Source organism: Hypomesus nipponensis, chromosome 25, assembly GCF_054491055.1.
Source record: "Hypomesus nipponensis isolate SF chromosome 25, ASM5449105v1, whole genome shotgun sequence".
NCBI classification, from domain to species: domain Eukaryota; kingdom Metazoa; phylum Chordata; class Actinopteri; order Osmeriformes; family Osmeridae; genus Hypomesus; species Hypomesus nipponensis.
The window spans coordinates 10,139,920-10,160,012 of NC_140385.1; the positions used below are offsets into that span (position 1 = coordinate 10,139,920).

The 20,093-nt window shown below is 45.6% G+C and overlaps 1 protein-coding gene across 1 annotated transcript in view; it reads left to right on the plus strand.

Moving 5' to 3' along the window:
- Positions 1–20,093, plus strand: part of LOC146222202 (phospholipid-transporting ATPase ABCA1) — a 116,754-nt gene that overhangs the window by 11,536 nt on the left and 85,125 nt on the right. The window contains exons 6-14 of the mRNA XM_084691923.1: positions 395–522; positions 1,485–1,688; positions 4,797–4,883; positions 5,072–5,282; positions 9,302–9,441; positions 10,284–10,400; positions 13,975–14,172; positions 17,167–17,372; positions 17,641–17,817. Coding sequence (XP_084548049.1) covers positions 395–522; positions 1,485–1,688; positions 4,797–4,883; positions 5,072–5,282; positions 9,302–9,441; positions 10,284–10,400; positions 13,975–14,172; positions 17,167–17,372; positions 17,641–17,817 — 1,468 coding nt within the window. The remainder of the gene's footprint in view (positions 1–394; positions 523–1,484; positions 1,689–4,796; positions 4,884–5,071; positions 5,283–9,301; positions 9,442–10,283; positions 10,401–13,974; positions 14,173–17,166; positions 17,373–17,640; positions 17,818–20,093) is intronic.

Here is a 20,093-nt window from a genome sequence, read left to right on the forward strand (position 1 = left end):
GTGCCAGCTCCCCCTCAAAAAAGGCATTAAACGTCCTCCTAGCTCTTATCAACGTTGTAATTGCAACATTTGCCTGGAGAACATTCTTTCAAATCAATGCTTTATGACCAAAGACCCCCAAAAGCATTGTGTTTCACCAAATGAAAAGGGGGAAAACCCCTGTTAAAGCAAACCATCGTGGATATGCTGTTTATGAAAGTATGGATATGAGAATACCCAACCCTATCCTGGTTTCTATGTCTGGTTGGCACATGACATCCTTCCCTTTGAAAGACTGTTCTAACTGCAGTTTAAAAAAAATTTTTTTTTACTTGAAATCCATTCTTTTTACTTGAAATCCATTCTCCAATCAAGCAATGATATATTATTGCTTCTTCTTCTTTTCCGGTTGAAGGTCAGCCCATTGCCCTGAGGAGCATTCTGAATGACAACGAAAAGTTCACCGCGTATCTGAGAGGGAACCTATCCGTGCCCTCATCTGTCGTAGACGGGCTGATGTCTTCACAGCTCCGCATGAATCAGGTACGTGCCGTTCCACAGGTGCTAATAACATCACCACATGTGGTCGTTTGGATCTCTGAATGCTGTACCACACGTCAGGTACCCAGCTAACCTTTCAGGCTTTAGTTTTTGGTTTCACTGACGCACCTGTTGGAGATTCAAGGTAACTGGGAGAAACTCATTGGCAAATACAAGTACAGGTGTATTCTGTGAAGGTCATCCACTGTTAATGTGAATGTGTTGGTGACTCATACTTAATCCCAAGAAGTGTTTTGGAAACACAAGAGCAGTTTGATTGAGCAATTCTGCATCAACTGCATTGAACTGCATCACTGGAGCACAATTTCCCGCCATTTGCCATCAGTCGAGGCAGGAAGGCAGTCTTTGAGTGGCGTGCAAGGAGTATCCACCTAAAAAAAAGAAATGGATTTGCGACCACGTGTGGTTCGACAGAGTGCAGCTGTCACTGAGATAAGTGTGTGTGTGTGTCTGTGTGTCTGTGTGTCTGTGTTTGTGTGTCTGTGTGTGTGTGTGTGTGTGTGTGTGTCTCAGACATTCTCCATTGACATCCCGTCATGCTCTGAGAGATATCAGATGAGTTGGAGGAAGGGAATTATGTTAGCTTCTCATCGACAAGGGTGCTCAGATAGAATGCGCAATGATCGTGAGATCTCCCCTCAACTGTCTCTGCCGAACGAGGGTGTGTCCGTCTACGTAAATGTGTTTCAAGATCAGAGATCTCCCATTTTAACGAGCGATGAAAACTCCACGCGTGCCGAATAAATTGCGTCTTGCTTTGCTGCTTAAATTGCTGCTTTGCACGGCTCCCTTTTCCTGACACGCAACCCCCGAAGAGGAACTCGCGCAACTCGAGCCTCCAAAAAAAGGGGGAAAACCAACAACTGTCAAGTAAAACACTCTCTGTCTGTCCCCCCCCCCCCCCTTTTTTCTCCATCCCTACTTGTACACCTTTTGTTCACCAGGCCATGGGCACGGGCACATTGGGCCCAGACAACCTGAAGACTGCGCTGTGTGACGGCGCCAGTCTGGATAGATATGTGCTTTTCACCAGCCCTGCTGACAAGCAGGCCTTTCAGAACATCAGCTGCTCTATTACCCCTCAGCAGCTGACAGGAGCCAGGCGCGCTTTCCTGGAGAACCTGGACTCGAGGAAAGTCGTCTCTGCGGTGAGTCAACTCGTCTCCCCTCGAACCAAGTCCCCTTTTTGTTGTGTTTTTCTCGGGTCGTTGCATCATTTATATATCAGTTCTTTTGGTAAAAGTTGTACCTAGCTTCCTTGTACTTAGCTACAAGTCCACCTCGACTTGTTCAAAGGATGCATTGGTTTCCAGGAATCAATTGTGTATCTGGTGAGTGGACCATTTCTCACCAAATGCACAAGACCGGATTCCAATGATTGAATCCTGTGGCTATTCCATGCTCACAGCATTCCAGTGCATTCTGAGGTCAAAGCTGTCAGCCTGCTCCGTTTATTGCGCTTTGGACAACGAGAGACAGGGACTGTCAAATGTTGGCTCGTTTGTATTGCAGCTTGGGCAGTCTAGATATTCAATTTAAAAGAAAAAAAAACCTGGGATACTGTGTGTGTATACACTCACTCACACACACACACACACACACACACACAGAAAATGTATACGTATAAATATATGCCTTGTATTGGGACAAAGTGCATCTAGGAGAATCTGTTGGTGTCTTAGCATTGATATTTACCGGATGCTACCGAACCCCTGCTCCCCATTGCGCCGATGAAAGAGTGCACTCTGCTTCCAGAGTTTATCTTTGAGAGGAAATGTGTGGGACAGCAAACTCAATGAATAAGTGATAAGGCAGAAGTTCACAGGATGAGGAAAAAGCCATTTGAACAACTTAAGCCCAGGGGCCTCTTCACTCATTGAAGAGAAAGCCTCGACAAGATATGACGAGAAAAAAAGAAAAAACGTCTCACTGGCCCCTGGAGTAAAATGGAGGCAAGAGAGAAAAAGAAGTCCTTCACGATCTGAGCCATGAGATTCTGGAATAATGGCGATAACAAAAACATAGAGATGGACTAAAGGGGGAAAAAAATGGGTCGTGTTTATCGCTGTTGTGTTGAGTGGAAGTGGAGTGAATCAGACATCTGTAAGAGGTGAGCGTGCGCTGGTTGTCTTTATACGTAGGCTATAATCCAACAGATCGAGAGGGCAGAGAGGGGGGCAAGGTCCAGAATGTAGGTGGTGTTCAGATCACCTGAGGGTGTTGCTGCATACATGCAGCGAGGTCCTACTTCAACTAAAAATGATTAAAAAAAAACAAATCAGACTTTTCCCTTCAGCAGGCATTACATGTGGTATAGTAAGTGTTTCACAAACCCTCGCTGACCCAGTGCAATGCACAGTGTTTGGAGTGTTTACCAGGGCAAATGGCTTGCTTAAAGGTTTTCAGTCACAACACTCATACGCCTTGGCTAATTCAATGTGCGCACGGCGTGGTGAATAACTGCAATTTTCGAATTTGACTACATTTTGCTGTCAAATTTCAATTCTGGGATTTAACTGAAGGTCACGTGAGAAGGTTTTGTTGCAAGAAACTTTTATACACGATTATCCGTAGACCCAATGGAGGTTGGTGGGGAAGAAACACATTGTGAGTAAAAAGATGACCGTAAAACCTGTAATGCTGTAATAATACCTGCCATGACATACATGTTTTGGGTCTTGTTAGGTGCCAAAAACCTAGATCTAATCCGGTAAACGGATTTCCTTTGATGGAATGGAACATTCCTAAACTCCCATCCCATTGCTTTTGGGCTAACATACTGTATGCAGTGCAGCAATATCCCCTCACCAGTCACACTGTCAACAATGCAATTACCGTTTTGTGTTCCACAAAAGAGTGGAGAATTGTGAACATTTTGCATTCCATACGTGGGCTGTCGGACAGGGTCGTGCCGCAGGTCTCTTTATCTATCAAACAAATATTATATTGCCTCAAGTTATCTCTGCCCATTGAGTACTTGGATGTGATTTCAAGCAGTTTTGCTCCAAATTGCCAGAGAGATATCTAATCAACTGGTCTTATAGCTTCTGTATTGCTGCCGAGGATAAAATTGAGGCAAAATTAATGTACTTAGAACTCAATAATGGAGCCAGAATTTGCCAGGCTAAGCTGCAATTCATGTGACAGCCAGTTGAATTTATAATGTCTGTGCCTTTTTTTAAAGAATACTGCAAAGAATCTGGGGTTTGATCTTTATTTCCCATAAACATTCTCCCAATCTCTTCTCTCTTTCTCCCCTTCCCTCTCTCTCTTCTTTATCTCTCTCTTTGTCTCACTCTCTCCTCTCCCCCTCACTTTCCCTGCATGGATTTAAAACTGCATTGTTTGGCTCTGTGAAGGTCAACAGGGACTCATGTTAGCATACTCTTGACACATGAAAATGATAGGGTTTTAAAGGGCATGAGTTGCTGCCTAAAGCTATTGTGATGTCTTCCCAGTATGCATATTATGCACTGTATCATTCCCCCCCCCAAAATAAAAAAAGTTCTAGCAAACAATATAATAAAGGATTGTTTTGCTTTAGAAAACCTACTATTTTCATTGTCATTTTCCGATTGTCATTTTCTTGTTACAAATGTCAACAAGGTCTTTAACTTCATAATTCCAGGAATTGAGAGAATTGCTTAACATGATCATTTTCATATATTTTCTAGGTCATCATGGCAGAAGTGTACTGTCAGATTGACATTATTCAACAGGTCACATATTCAACAGTCCAAATGTAATCATGCAGAGGCAATCGTTACAAACACGATCAATAGTTCAAGGCTTTTCACAACCTTCTTGGACTGAAGAATGAATAATGACCACCTACCTCGATGAGTCTTACACGTCATGTGATAGGCTCACAAGAAGGTCATGTCATTTCTGCCCTCATGGTTTGTGCCAATGAGACTTTCAGTTGCATTGTACAGAAAGGTAATGCTTCCAAAGTGGAGACAAATTTGCATTCCAAAAGCATCTGAAGATTTGAATATATCCTGAAACATTGTTACATTGTTGTCTGTTACAGTACTTGCATTTACTGTTGGCTATGACTATCAGTTTAAAGAAACCAAAGTCTAGAGACTTGCTGCAAACCCCAACCATAATATTTTAAATGAGTCTTCAAAGTTCTAATGGACAAATGGACCAAAACTACCTGTTTATACCTACCTGGATGCAAAGAACTGTCAAATCTAACATGTGTCTTCTGAATGGTATACCAATATTTCTTTCCTATTCTAACCTTTCAGATACCACAAACCTTGGCTCTGGATCCAAGAGAGACATTTAACTTGCTGTCCAAAACATCCATGGATGCAATACCAGTGATCGGAGAGGTAGTTGTTTCTCTAAACGTGGATGGAGAAATTGTGCTGGGCTTGATCTTTTGACTCCTAATGATTCGCTTACTTTAGAATCAAACACGATTTTTCCCCTCCTTTTGTGAAATCCTCAACCGATCGATAGTCTTGAAGGAATAAACGTTGTCTTGTTTGTGACCCTTCCGACCTGCCTGTCTTTATAGATAGCCGCACTGCAGAACTCGGATGTCCTGAAGGCTGCGTCCGAGCTGGATTTCAGCGAAGACATGTTTGGCAGCATCAACACGCTGCTATGTGGTCAACAACCAGACGGCAACCCCACCAACACGACCAGCGCTTTCCAAGGGTTCGGAGGGAGGCAGAACAACACGGACAGCAACGACACGTTAGCCGGCGCTGGAAATCGAAATTCCAGTAAGTTTTGCTCAGATAAACACATGGAATTATATACAAATTCATACAATCATACAAAGGGCAGTACTCACAGCAGGGTAAGACTTCCCGCCAGAATAAAAATTGGATTTTTGGGAAGCTTTAGTGATCATTGGCTTTTCAAAGTTTGGGTGGTCTTGTCTCAACACATGTACGTCAGTACTGAATGTATAAACAGTAAGATTGCTAAGAGGACCTTCTAATGTGCATTTTGCTCCTTTTTGCCATCCTCCGCCCAGTAGCAGTAGCAGTAGTTTACGAACGCACCAAAACATGGCACTTCACCATGACGGGAAAAGTGGCATTCATAAATGCTTCAAAGGTCAAGCTTGTTGTCGCTCCCCCCCCCCCCCCCAAAAAAAAAAAACAACCCTTATGATCACGGGTGTATTGCTCTGTGAAATTGATTTTCCTGTCGTTGGGAGCGGTGCACTGCTCCCGCAGTACAGTGCTTCACTGGGCTGCCATCACTGGGCTGCAGTGCAATACACAGCCTCCTCCGTCCCCTCAGTTCGGAGACATGCAGGAGGTTAGGTGGAGATACAGGGAATCACGCAGCAAGGAGGCACATTAGAGAAAGATCCAGGGTGTAATTTAGACCGACAAGTCCCGAGAAGTAGCTCATCATCATGTGATCTTATTATGTCACGCAATGTTATATGTAACTTTGTTAGAGAACAGAACAGCCGTGCGCATCCGTTTCCTGATCAGTTTGAGAAGGCTGTATGTTCCCTTTAAACTTAATGAACAGATTCACCAGTGCTGGTCTTCCTTCCTCTTTGACATCTCAGCCAGGGCTTACTCTGCCATAACAGGCTCCAACTGGGAACACACAATCGATAAACACACACGACCCCATGAACTCTCTTCATAACCCGCTAGTAAATACCATTGAAAAGCTTGAAATGTGATGGTGTGGTGGGCAATGGGTTTAAGCAATTATTTGGTTTGGAATGAGATATCGTTATTGTTGTTTGTGTGTGCTAAATAACTCATATTAAGGTCAATAGGGAGCTGAAAGACTAGGTAAGACATGTGATACCCTCAAACCAGAAAAGACAACTCACCAGTTTATTTCCTTGCTGATTATAACAGAATGTGTTTGTCCCTAGGCTTGCCTCCTAGCACTGGGTCCAGCGTCACTTCTCAGGGACCCTGCTAATTGGGGAGGGGGGGGGGGGGGGTGCACTGTTCCCTATTCACTAACTGCATGTTCTTTGGAGAATCCACAATAAATTACTGTTTTTTTTGTAAGCAGCATCACTCGTTACAAATGAGTGAACCAAAATGTGGTCGTGATGAGACCTTGCACCTCTGTTTGCATGCTGATAGCTCTCCAGTTTGGCTTGACCCTTTATTGTCATCTACATTGCGTTTACAGTTACAATGTCTCTTTGCAGCCATAAATCTCTCATTTGAGGGCCTCCAACTGTACTCTGTGGGATACTGAAATAGCAGTAGCAATAGTCAAGTATTGGTGAACATTCAGTTCCCTACCCTATTCATTTATTGGGGCATTAAGGCACGTCAAACTGTGTCATTAAACGAAATAACAGGGGACAGCTACTGCTGCCTGTGGCAGCAAACAGCAATTATTGTTTTCACCTTTTCAAAGAAGTACAAAGCATGAACAGAACTCGGATCCATCCGTTGCACCTTCCCTCCCACGAGGTGCGGCGTGGCTCTTCATACGCCACGTCGTTTGGGATCCACGCAACTGCTCCGTTCTGAATACAAAATGTCGGTCAAAATGTAATTGTGTGCGGGAAGAGGCTTTTTCTTCCACGTGGTGCCATTTTGCGTGGCGTCGCACAAAGAAAGGGTTTGCTTGAAGTAAACGAGTGAAGCACACGATTAACCACACTGAGCAACATGCAATTGCAGATGTCATTTCGAAAGCCTCAACAGGGTTCTCTACTGCTTCAACACCTGAGGCGCTGGTAATAATTACCTTCTGCAAGAGACACTACTTGTGATCCCGAGGGCTCGGGGTACGAAAACGTCTGCTCATTTTAAAAGGCACGGTTTTGTACTGTTCACTCCGAGTCATTTGCTGCTCACATCACTGTGGCAAGAGGGGGGGGGGGGGGGTCTGTGTTGAAACAGCGGTCTCAACAGAAGCTCGTTTGAAGGCCGAGTGAGGGGATGTTGGGGCGCGCTCACGCACTGCATTAGTGTTGTGTACGTGTTTTTGCCCGGTTTGTGTCTCAATCTGTACCACTGCACCTGCACCTGCTAGCCTGTGTATGTTACTCATTGTGCTGGTCCCATGTTTTTGTGTGTGTGTGTGAGTGGGAGGGGGGGTGGGGGTGGGGGTGGAGGGGTTGGGGGCCCAGGGGGTTGTCCATGCAGGTGTGTGTGTCTGTGTGTGTGTGTTTGTTTCCGCAGCTTTCATTTGCTTGACTTGATCCTCTCTCCAGGGTGCAACTCAAATTGATTAAATTCGCCAGGTAAGACGAGAGGCTGAACGGAGCCTCCGAGCAATTACCTGGCAGCACGCCTCACGTAAACTATGGATCCTACACCTTCCTACCGTCCATAGTGTGATGGAACACACACCTTTTTTATTTTATTTTTGGATGGGGAGGGGTGGAATATAAACACCCACATGGTTCGGGCTCCGCTTTTGAACGGCTCGTCCACATTCATCTAAGCATCAATATTTATCGACACGCTAGCCCCTGAGCCACCGGATACTTCCTGTTTCTGGGGAGCTAAAGCATTACGATTATAGGAAGTGACATCTGTGTGGTCAGGGGAAACGGCTGTCTGGTCTAAGGGCTGCCGCCATCTCTCCGTGGGGCCTCTCTGGAGCGCCTGAGCGCCACGGCCTTGAAGCGAAAAGGCACACGTTTATCCAACTTCCTGCATTCAAAATGGGGTGGATAAAATGGCCAGCTGGGGCATTATGGGTAGTTATGATAAGTGTTATTGCTTTCTTGTGTGCTTAGTTTTGACAGCGGTGGACGTATTGTTCAGGCTTGCTCCTAGGACTTTTCGGGCCTTGCCTGCTGACATACAACAGGCGATTTTCCTGGTTGTGTGCTGGGGTGGCAGTCTTTCATACTGTGCATCTCTATTTGTGGCTTGTGCTGAGAGCGGAATAGACTTGACCATCGCATCCTCTCCCGGATTTGAAGGAGCGCTCATAAAAGACCCGAAGAAAGTTTATCCCGAGGCAGACAGATACAAACATTCGAAACCTTCCACACATCAAGAGCCCGCGCACAAGCTAGCCCCGCTGCATCGCCCCAAGCCAGCGCTGATCCCGTCGATGCAGGCTCCTTGTGCAGCCCACCGAACCTGGCAGCATCTACATTGGCAGATTGGTTAAATTAATAATGATCCTGCAGCAGCTGAGCATATTGACTTGTTTTCTTCCTCTCGTCTCCCAGACCTGGCTTCCAAACCCCTCTATTTACACAGCTGGGCTAGATTCAAAACCGTCCTCCACACAATCGCAGTGCTCCGTTCCTTCCCCCAGTTCACTCCTCCTCATATACAAGTGGCAGGGCTGTATTAGCTACGAGCTAATGGAGTCATTCTTTGAGAAATAATTGAGTCTTTTGAAGTGTCTTAATTGCATTAAAATCCTCCCCACAGTGAGATGTGTAAACCTAGCCTCGATGTCGCTGCATGCGCTACTTCCAGTGCACATGTGGAGTGCAAACGTTTATTATCTTGGCGGTGGATTGCGGGATTGTTTTGATTGCAAAGGCGCTGTGTGACTTATCAATTAGGTACCCATTGTTCCCTCCCTGCATCTTCTTTTACCCTTCAGCAGAGCGTGGCAACTTTGAACTCGGCGGACATGATCTCAATTCCTTAATTCTGAATTCCGTCATTCCTAAATCTTCCATTCCTTAATCCTCTCACAGTAAATCAACAGTCCTGGTCATGCAATGCAGTACTCGCAGATTCATAAACATTTGGCTGGTTGTGTTTATTTATTGTAAAGGGCTGTTCCTTGGATTCTTCTAGAAAAGTCCTTACTTTTTCAGGTGCATTTTGCCAGACCTTGGTGGAGACCCTGGAGGGGACCCCTGGTCTCCGGGTCATCTGGAGCACCTTCAGACCTCTGCTGCAGGGCAAGGTCCTGTACACTCCAGACACACCTGCAACCCGACTAATGGTGAAAGAGGTGAAGAATCCACCCCACACACAGTCACACACACACACACTCCCCTGTCTGAATGCAATCTTAACTCGAGTTGCCACACATGCCAAACCTGTGAACTGCTTGGATCCCTCTGGGAATAATTGAGCAAAGTGTTTGGGATTCTTACTAATTGGATATTTGAACTCGGTAACCTCCATCCATTCCAAATGGGCGAGGAGGCATCCACATTAACAGGAACTAACATGAACCAAGATGTCACCCACCACAGACCCCTCCAGAATCCCTCCCCCCACCTCCCAAAAACAGATCACAATCCAGCAAGAGATTAGCTCAGGGAGAAATGGAGGATGTCATGTATTTTTTTTCATGCCATTTCTCCAGATATTGACATCATTTTTATAAACCGCATAAGCAAAACAAACACATGGGCACAGCTGGATATTTTAGCTGGGAATATTGAGTGGTAGGTATCGAATAGGAGTGCTATCCACAGGCTTCACTGTGTACACGACTCTGGTCCTGGCATAGGAATCCCCCTCCCATTCCCTCCCCCCCCCCCGCCTCTTCACACCCTGGCAGTGCTGGATTGTTTACAACCCAGCGTTCGGGGGTAAATAACCCTATTTACATTTGTCTCCGCGGGAGGTAGAATCTGATGAGGCTCTCCAGGGAATAGGTGAAACGCACAGAAGCTGCACGCTCTCTCAAGGTCGCTCCGGCGCCAAAAGAAAATGAGTTGACTCAGTGGTTAGACTCCTCTCAGTAGGACGAAGGAAGGGGAAGTGTAGTTGGTTTTCATAATCACCATTCTGTATTTCAATATTTTTTTGTCCTTTTTCTTATTTATTTATTTTTCTCCCAAGGCGAATAGTACATTCAACGCCTTGGCCATGTTGAAGGAACTGGCCGACGCCTGGGAAGTTCTTGGACCTCGGCTTTGGAACTTCCTCCAAGATGGCCGCCAAGTCAATGCACTGCGGGTAAGTTGAGCTGATATTTGAGTGGCACTGCAAGTATTTAGAGGTGCTTCTTTGATTTCTCTCAATTTACTCTGGAAGAGCTGATTTTTTTGAGGGTCTGAAATCAGAGCTAACCAGTCAGCCTGTCAGCTGTGTGTGTTGGATATCAAATTTGAACAACCCCATCCATGTGATTTGAAGATCAATCATGTGTTTCGAATGCACTTTTTTGATCTAGTATTGTGAATACCTTTTCCAGTTAGACACATTTCAGATATATAGAATGGCTATTCTACTTTGTTGCATTTCCTGCAGGGTAGTGGAAACTGAGAGGGAGGTGTAATAATGGATAAGTGCAGGATAATTTTCACCTTACCGGTCAGGCGGAAGGGATTAGCTGCACACACCTTCCCCATGATCTCTCTCTCCCTTTCCTTTTCTTTTCTCGGTCCCTCTCTCTCCTTTTCCCTTCAGCCCATTCTCCTTTTCTCTCTCTCTCTCTCTCTCTCTCTCTCTCCCTCCCTCCCTCCCTCCCTCCCTCCCTCCCTCCCTCCCTCCCTCCCTCCCTCCCTCCCTCCCTCCCTCCCTCCCTCCCTCCCTCTCTCTCTCTCTCTCTCTCTCTCTCTCTCTCTCTCTCTCTCTCTCTCTCTCTCTCTCTCTCTCTCTCTCTCTCTCTCTCTCTCTCTCTCTCTCTCTCTCTCTCTCTCTCTCTCTCTCTCTCTCTCTCTCTCTCTCTCTCTCTCTCTCTCTCTCTCTCTCTCTCTCTCTCTCTCTCTCTCTCTCTCTCTCTCTCTCTCTCTCTCTCTCTCTCTCTCTCTCTCTCTCTCTCTCTCTCTCTCTCTCTCTCTCTCTCTCTCTCTCTCTCTCTCTCTCTCTCTCTCTCTCTCTCTCTCTCTCCCTCCCTCCCTCCCTCCCTCCCTCCCTCCCTCCCTCCCTCCCTCCCTCCCTCCCTCCCTCCCTCCCTCCCTCTCTCTCTCTCTCTCTCTCTCTCTCTCTCTCTCTCTCTCTCTCTCTCTCTCTCTCTCTCTCTCTCTCTCTCTCTCTCTCTCTCTCTCTCTCTCTCTCTCTCTCTCTCTCTCTCTCTCTCTCTCTCTCTCTCTCTCTCTCTCTCTCTCTCTCTCTCTCTCCCCTCTCCCTCTCTCTCCCCCTCTCCCTCTCTCCCTCTCTCCGTCACTGGGAGCTGACATTACTCCCGTGTCACTTCAAATGAGCTTATAGGCAGCTAGGGGAGTGGGCGCCAGAGCTCCATATAGCGAGGGTATTCATTACCCTAGCCCTAACCTTTACACAAATGGGCCGGCAATTCTCCTTTGTCTTCATTTTCCTCCACCCGAGTGAAGCAGACTCCCCACAAGCCTGTGGACCCAGCAGCACATGTGCTGTGTCATCCACAGAGGTCTCTCAAGGTTTTTCTGAGACTTTTCCACACTTGATGGAGCAATTACCCCACCTGTTTGAGTTGCAGCTGGGTGGCTTATCGTTGGCGGGAGATGGGAGGATAAACGCACGTGTCATTCTCGCCTTACAGCACAGGGGCCGGGAAAGTCACGTGCCGTATTTCAATGCGGTCCTCAATTCACATGACTTTTCAATGTCGTCCTTCCGTTTTCCATCTTTCCACAGTCATGCCTCGGATGAAAGTGTGGGCCAAATGATTAAAATGTAAATGTTCTCGATACTGCGACAGACTCTCCGATGAAACATTCAAACACATGCTATGTGTTCAGAGCAGTGTAAAACACCGGCCAGTGTGATTTTGGTTACAGGATGTATTCATTGTGTTGAATTGGACATGACTCAACAGTTGGTGAATGATATCAAGTTTTTAATGAGGAACGTGCTTCTGATAATTATTGATGATAAACCATTATATCCCTATGTCTGTTGATAAAGGCTTAAAAAAAGAACAAGTTTTACCTTCCCTGTTCGCCATAGGAATCTGACAGTTTTGCCTCTTTCAAAGGCCGTGGATAAATGGGGGGGAAACAAGTTTTTTGTTTTCGGTTAAAGACCTTTTCTTGTTAGATAATCTAATCTGACACATGGTCAACAAGGTTAAAAAGCATATCTGCAACTATCTGCTCCAAATGCCACTGAGCATTAAGAACAGAACGACATGCTTACGCATACTTGTTTGTAGCACACAAAGAAGTTTGCCGCAATTCAATTAATCAATTCCATTCTTCTTTTCCAACCAAGTCGCTATTGTGAAGACTGAATACTACATTTACAGTCGAGTTTTATGGTTGCATGCACCGCATTGAATTTCTGATAAAGATCTTGAAATGAAATGTATTGCAGCCACTACCATGAGGCCAGAAGATATGGTAAAGCTGATTTTCAGAAAGGTCATGGGCAGCATAGAGATTACCTCATTTGACTCTTTGACCCCAGATTAAACAGAATATCATCAGAACTGTTGACACTGAAATGCCAGCACACACCAGCCCCAACATGTTTCAACCTCTGCTAACGTACTGGTCTGCCTAGAATTTAAAAGGTGTAACTGATTGACCGCTGACCCCAAGAAATCGAAGAATAAAGGGAAATAATCATGGCGTCTGGAATATACATGTACAGTATATAGAGTAAATGACGCGGAGACGATTCTTCATGAGGTTTCTGCGTTAGTGTTTGGTATTCCTATGCGCTTATCGATCATTGTTGCCATGGTTGTATTTATTCACGGTGGCGCTGCGAAGCCAACTTAAACAGAAGGTGCTCAAACCGAACCCGTGAAGGAACCACCTGACCAGAAGCAGGTTATGGAACACGTCACAGCTTGACAGGGTCCAGCAAACACAGACCCACTGACGGAAGTCCATTTGAATTCAGATTAGCATATCTCCTCCTCAACCTATGCCGTGCCGAGCGGACTCATGCAGTGAAGGCATGAGCTGACAGCGGGAAAGGGAAGGGGGGGGGGGTGTGCAGTGGGGCGTTCACATAACTGTACATACAGTATGGATGCGTGTAGACGGGTGCACGCCCGTCCGTATGTGCATGCATAAATTGTACTTCTGTTACAGTGAACGTGTGTCTTTCGATGTGGATGTAAATGTGCATGGGGTCTGTATGTTTTTCTCTGTGCGTGTCTCTGTGTGTGTGTGTGTAGCCTGTCAGAGAGTGTGTATGAAGACGCGCATCTGCGCTCTGTGTGTCTGACTGGCGAGATGCATGTTGACGTTCAGGTCCTCCTGCTTGGCCGTGCCGCGCGGCCATGAGAGAGAGAGCCGTGGTGTAAATCACAGAGCTGGAAGTACAACAGTGCCATCTAGCTTTAAGTGTCTTTTAATTATGTCTGCTTAAATGACAAGAGCACCGCACTGTCCGAGGTCAATGCAAGTCTTCTCTCATCGCGAGATGTATTGGCGTAGCCCGTTTGACGCGCAATGTCACAGAGGGCTTCACACCCGCCCGCAGATCCGCACCGATAAACCGACTGAGCCCTCGGAGAAGACAAGGAAAAATTCCCAAAGCTCCATTCCCAAATGGCTTCCCCGGGCCTCCGTCTGGCATCGCATCCATCGTCACGTAATCGGGAAGAGTGCAAATGACCAAACTCCTAAAGCCTTCCTTCTGATTTCCAAATCAGACCCTGTTGGCTAATCCGCTGTTTGCCGTCGGCCTCAACCAGCAACTGACGGGCTCAAGATGGTCGGCCGAGCAGCTCGCCAACTTCCTGTACAACGGGCCCCCGGAGGAGCGGCCCGCGGGCATGCCGCCCTCAGACTGGCGCGACATGTTCAACACCACCAGCCAAGTCCTGCAGCTTCTCAAGCAGTTCATTGGGGTAAGTCTGTATTCACTCATTTTATCTCTACAGATTTGATTTCTTTCAAAATCCCTATTCCAGTCCATGTTTAGTGTCCTTAAAAAAAAAAAAAAAAAGTCTAGTTAAGGAACTTTCCCATGGAGTCTTGAAATAATATTTGGTTCTACAAGTGGACTGCTTTGATGTGTGGGAACTTCACCGAATGTTAGCAGTAAGCTGTTACTGTGTTTGCTGTTATGTCTGGTATGATTGAAAATTTGTTGTAAAGTTGTTTTTGTGTGAATCCCTAACTCATGAAACATAAAGTATTTTTCTCCGAACAGAAACACACAGGCAGGTACTGAGAATTCGATATATTGATCTCTGAGGTTGTGTGCAGTCATACATCAGGTTCGATTTATTAGTCACGTTTCAAATTCCTTATAATGTGTCCAAGAGGACTGAATGGGAGATGGCAGGGACTGGCTCTGGGGCTTAGCTACACATGATAAATGTATTTCAGGCTGATCTGATCGAGTTTCTGTCCCTAACCGTCATCAAATGTACAGTTCTAAAAATGGATGTTGGGTTGTAGAAATGTTCTGGCTAATCGTGGTGTTGTTTTGTTGAGGTACACCTTATGCTGCGTGTGTTGACTTGGAGAATATTGGTAATAGAATATCCGTGCTATTTTATATTTACATTTACATGTAGTCATTTAGCAGATGCTCTTATCCAGAGCGACTTACAGTAAGTACAGGGACAGTCCCCCCGAGGCAAGTAGGGTGAGGTGCCTTGCCCAAGGACACAACATCATTTTGCATGGCCGGAAATCGAAACAGCACTTTTTGGATTACTAGCCCAATTCCCACAATCTGTTTATACATGTCCAAGTCAACTGATGTTATATTCTATCTATCTATCTATCTATCTATCTATCTATCTATCTATCTATCTCTCTATCTCTCTATCTATCTATCTATCTATCTATCTATCTATCTATCTATCTATCTATCTATCTATCTATCTATCTATCTATCTATCTATCTATCTATCTATCTATCTATCTATCTATCTATCTATCTATCTATCTATCTATCTATCTATCTATCTCTCTCTCTCTCTCTCTCTCTCTCTCTCTCTCTCTCTCTCTCTCTCTCTCTCTCTCTCTCTCTCTCTCTCTCTCTCTCTCTCTCTCTCTCTCTCTCTCTCTCTCTCTCTCTCTCTCTCTCTCTCTCTCTCTCTCTCTCTCTCTCTCTCTCTCTCTCTCTCTCTCTCTCTCTCTCTCTCTCTCTCTCTCTCTCTCTCTCTCTCTCTCTCTCTCTCTCTCTCTCTCTCTCTCTCTCTCTCTCTCTCTCTCTCTCTCTCTCTCTCTCTCTCTCTCTCTCTCTCTCTCTCTCTCTCTCTCTCTCTCTCTCTCTCTCTCTCTCTCTCTCTCTCTCTCTCTCTCTCTCTCTCTCTCTCTCTCTCTCTCTCTCTCTCTCTCTCTCTCTCTCTCTCTCTCTCTCTCTCTCTCTCTCTCTCTCTCTCTCTCTCTCTCTCTCTCTCTCTCTCTCTCTCTCTCTCTCTCTCTCTCTTTCTCTCTTTCTCTCTTTCTCTCTTTCTCTCTTTCTCTCTTTCTCTCTTTCTCTCTTTCTCTCTTTCTCTCTCTCTCTCTTTCTCTCTCTCTCTTTCTTTCTCTCTCTCTTTCTCTCTCTCTCTCTCTCTCTCTCTCTCTCTCTCTCGTTCTTATCACCTAAAAAGCACACCACAGCAGCAAATGAGTATGGCTTCAGGAATGAAGCCATATGATTGCCATGTCTTCGAGATCCATGCTAATCTTATCAAGCTGGATGTCAGTCAGTCGCTCCCTTGCGGGGCCCATCGTGTCAAGGCTGCGCGTCCCCCCCAACTCCTCACGGCAAAGGAAGTGATCGTGGATGAGCCCAAGGGGGATTTGGGGAAGGCGCCCCCCCCCCCGGCCATGTCTCTGTCAGGCGGAACCTTCCGCGGTGTGGGAGTCTAACTCCTCTGATCGCTGACTTGTGAGGGCGAAGACGACATGTCAGGTGTTTTGGGGCGGGGGAGATGGCTGACGCTCTATCGAGCGCGTTTTCCTTCTCAGCCCATGAGATTCCCGGGTAAGGTGGCTTAGGGGTGCATTGCTGACTGGATGTTTACGCCGTCACATCTGGTGGCTGAAAACATCCATATGAACTCTGCGTCAACCGTCTGTAACGCAGTCGACCCAGCTGTAGGGTATTCTAACTTTCAATCTGTAGATCATTTCGACACTGAAGTGACATTTTACTACTGATTATGATGATTAGTGAGTCTGAAATCATCTGCTGAACGAATGCCTCATTAATAATATGATGCGTGGGAAGAGAGATGCGCCAAAGCATATAAGAGAGAGAGAGCTATAAGAACCATATATATGGAAGGGAGAAAGGACAAAGATTGTAGATGGAGGGGGGGGGGGGAAAGGTATCATAACAAGCTGCAGGGATGGTGTGACATGTGGACAGCTGTCAGGTTAGACCGCCCTGCCTCGCCGGCTGACTGGATCATTACAGTCCACGGGAGACTGGCTACAGAACCGTGCTGCATTGCTCGTCTGAAACCCCGGGAAAAACACGAGCGACGTCATTTGTAACCGGGCCTTCCTCCGGCCCCTGCCTTGCCTAGCAGTCCAACACATTTACACCCCTTCACCATCTCTCGGACTGCCCGTCTTCCACTCTCTGCCCAGTCACTCCTCGTGATGGATGAGAATGTTCCAGAGTTACAGTGTTATCCGCAGCCCTGCAGGGGGGGGGTCGCCATATGTCGTCTCTCGTCGCGTTCGTTGTCGCAGATCGTGTTCGTTTAATGAGATTTTGGGCAATACAGAAACAAAATATGGCCTGTTAAAGAAATGGGGGGAAGGTGAATGTTATGTAAAATATACAAAGGAAAACAAGCAGGTTTTACTCCTGTTCTTCCAGGTGAAAAGACAAATCATGTTCTACTCCTCCTCGTTTCAGCGGAGACTTTTCTGGTTCTCGTTTACAGTGTCTGGACCTAAATAAGTTTGAGGCCGTCCCCAGTGAGAGGCATCTGGTGAACAAAGCCCAGGAGCTTTTGAAGGAGGACAAATATTGGGCCGGTATCGTGTTCCAAGACCTGAAGAACGACGCCAGCCCCCCCCCTCCTCACGTCAAGTACAAAATCCGCATGGATATCGACGAGGTGGAACGCACGAACAAGTTAAAAGAAAGGTATGCCGTGCTTTTCTCCAAAGCAAGTAGGGAATGCACTACTGTACTGTACTGTACTTAACGGCCTTAAACGTATTCCATAGAAATTCAATATTGGAAATAGTGGTTTTGCTGTCATGTCTCTCAAACCTCTCTTAGCCTTTCATGTGAGAAGGGGGACAGCAGAAAGAACTAATGTTGGTTAAACGTTTGAGACTGTGTTCCCCTGCGGTTTCTCCCCTGTGGCTTTCTCTGAGACTCCAGCTGTGGCGCGTGTTGTTTTAACTAGGTTATGGTCCCCGGGGGCCAGAGACAACGCCTTCAACGACCTGCGCTACATTTGGGGAGGATTTGCCTACCTCCAGGACATGATGGACCACGGTATCATACGCACACAAACAGCCACGGCCCAGCCCCTCGGTGTGTTTGTCCAGCAAATGCCATACCCCTGCTATGTGGATGACGCGTGAGTGCCAAAACCTTCTTGTATGTGCCGGTTCATGATTAGAGCAGGGAGGAGGCGTTACCGCAATAAAGATCCGCTCACACTGGGAGTTGACACTCGGCGTTATCACAGACCTGTGTAACGGCCGTCTCAGTCACTTAAGGTCTGCAGATTTCCCAGTGGAAACTTGGAGAAGCTACCTCTCTTCTTCTTTCTTGTTTTTTTTTGTTATTTCTATGTCGATTTTTGCTTGTAACTGGTTTCATGTGCCATTAGTGGCTTCGGAGGGAAGAGAGAAACAACTTGTGTTAATATTGGAAAAGCAAACATGAAACTTTAATGAACTTAAGGTGTTTTCTGTCATGAATTGTGGCAAAGGAGGATTTTCTTTTTTAACACACAAAACAAGTAAGCAGATCAGTGAAATACAAACACAACAGTTAATTATTCTGCCAAACCACAAGTAATACCTCAGTACCATCCAGTTCAATGGTTGATGGATCGTAGATTATTCAGTCTACCATATTTGGTCCAACCATACCATTCCATTCCATCTCTGCTTCACAAGTAAGACCGCAAACACAATTCGCAACCACAAGTCCTTTGTGTGCGGAGATGGATTGAAGCACTCTATTCTCTGTTACTCAGGTTTTTATCAGTGGTGCTATGTTATATCCCATTAGAATACCCATTTCTTACCAAGGGAGAAAAATGAGGTGGTATTGCTCTCAATCTTCCGCAGCAACGATCTTCAGTGTTGAGAAAATGACTGCCATCTACACGGCACTATCACCTCAATTAATAAACTCAAAGCCCAATGATGTCATTGGGGAACCGATAATTACAAGGGAGATTTAAGTCCAAGAACACAATATAATCTTTCAGGGAAGGATACAGATCTTTCCCCCCCCTCACCCCCCACCCTTTGGATTTCACTGGGGCAAAGACCATCGATTTAATTTAAAAAGTATACACCATGTATACCAAACCAGACTAATATGAACTCCAAATGATTCTTGACTTCCATATATTACAAATGGCCATACTCTAGGAAGAGCATGCATTGAATGGTAAATATGAACAGGATGTTGAACTGTGAATGTGGCAGCATAGCCATACATGTACCGTACACCAATACAAATGAATTTGATAGGTACCGTGTTAATTTGTTTTCAGGGAAATACTCAGTCTTCCAATAGTCTTCGAAACAGAGACATTGAAAGGATGACATTGTTTCAGGATCCAAACAAGAAGGCGAGCTCATTTGCAGAGTTGCTAATGTAGCTATTGATTTGGCTTCAACAACAGGACATGCAAAAGGTCCTGCAAGAAGAGATTATTTCTTAGGCTGATCATGGACTTGTTTTCAGGTTTTAGACAGTCGTTTTTGACCAGGCAGCACACACATCCTCTAATGACTCCGTAACACACCTGTGTGTGTGTGTGTGTGTGTGTGTGTATTTGTAATGTTTCAAAGCTTTGGCTCTCCGAATCACACATTTGAAACCGGAATGTCTAGTTCCTCTAGCAGCCGCTTGTGCGTGCGCTCTCTGGGGGGTCTGCAGCCAACATGCAGTCACATTCTGGTGGGCTTCTGTTCGCTCCCAGGGCGCTTAAGGCAAGAAATATGTTTCCTGTTCATCATTTGCAAGTGAGTGTTGTGAAATGAGCTGAAATGAGGCAATCACACTGACGCATAAAGCCATTCCACCGCCTCAGTTTCTTTTTCCCGAAACAAAGGATTCATAATTACGTAAGATAAATGGGAGCCATAAAACAGTGCAATACCCTTGGTCCCTCCGCCATTTACTCTTTCGCCTGCCTAGCCATTTGGGCATTTGCGTAAATTATTAACACTTGAAAACTGTTATTTCATTCATTAATAATGAGAGGAGAATTGCAAAAAGGAAGATGCACTAAGATTCAGGGGGACACGCTAGAAAAAAGGACATCTCTGGTAATCATTTGAATCTGGGACTGTGTTGCATTGGTGGCAGAGAAAAAGCAGACAGGGAGTTGTGCATTCAGATGAACATGGCTGTAATCTTCTGTAACTGTTCTTCAGGTTGGAAAAGGCCTGATCTGACTTTAAAATGCAATTCAAGAGAAGCAAGAGCGTTTCAGATGTATTTATACCGCTCATTAACAATTGAAAGAATGGCCCTGTCACTTCAGGGATATAGAGCAAATAATACATTTGAATTAATACTGTAAATAATACACTAGGTTGGAACTTGAATAGAAATCGTCACACTTTCAAGAGGGCATTATGTGATGCTCATTCTCACAAGACTTAA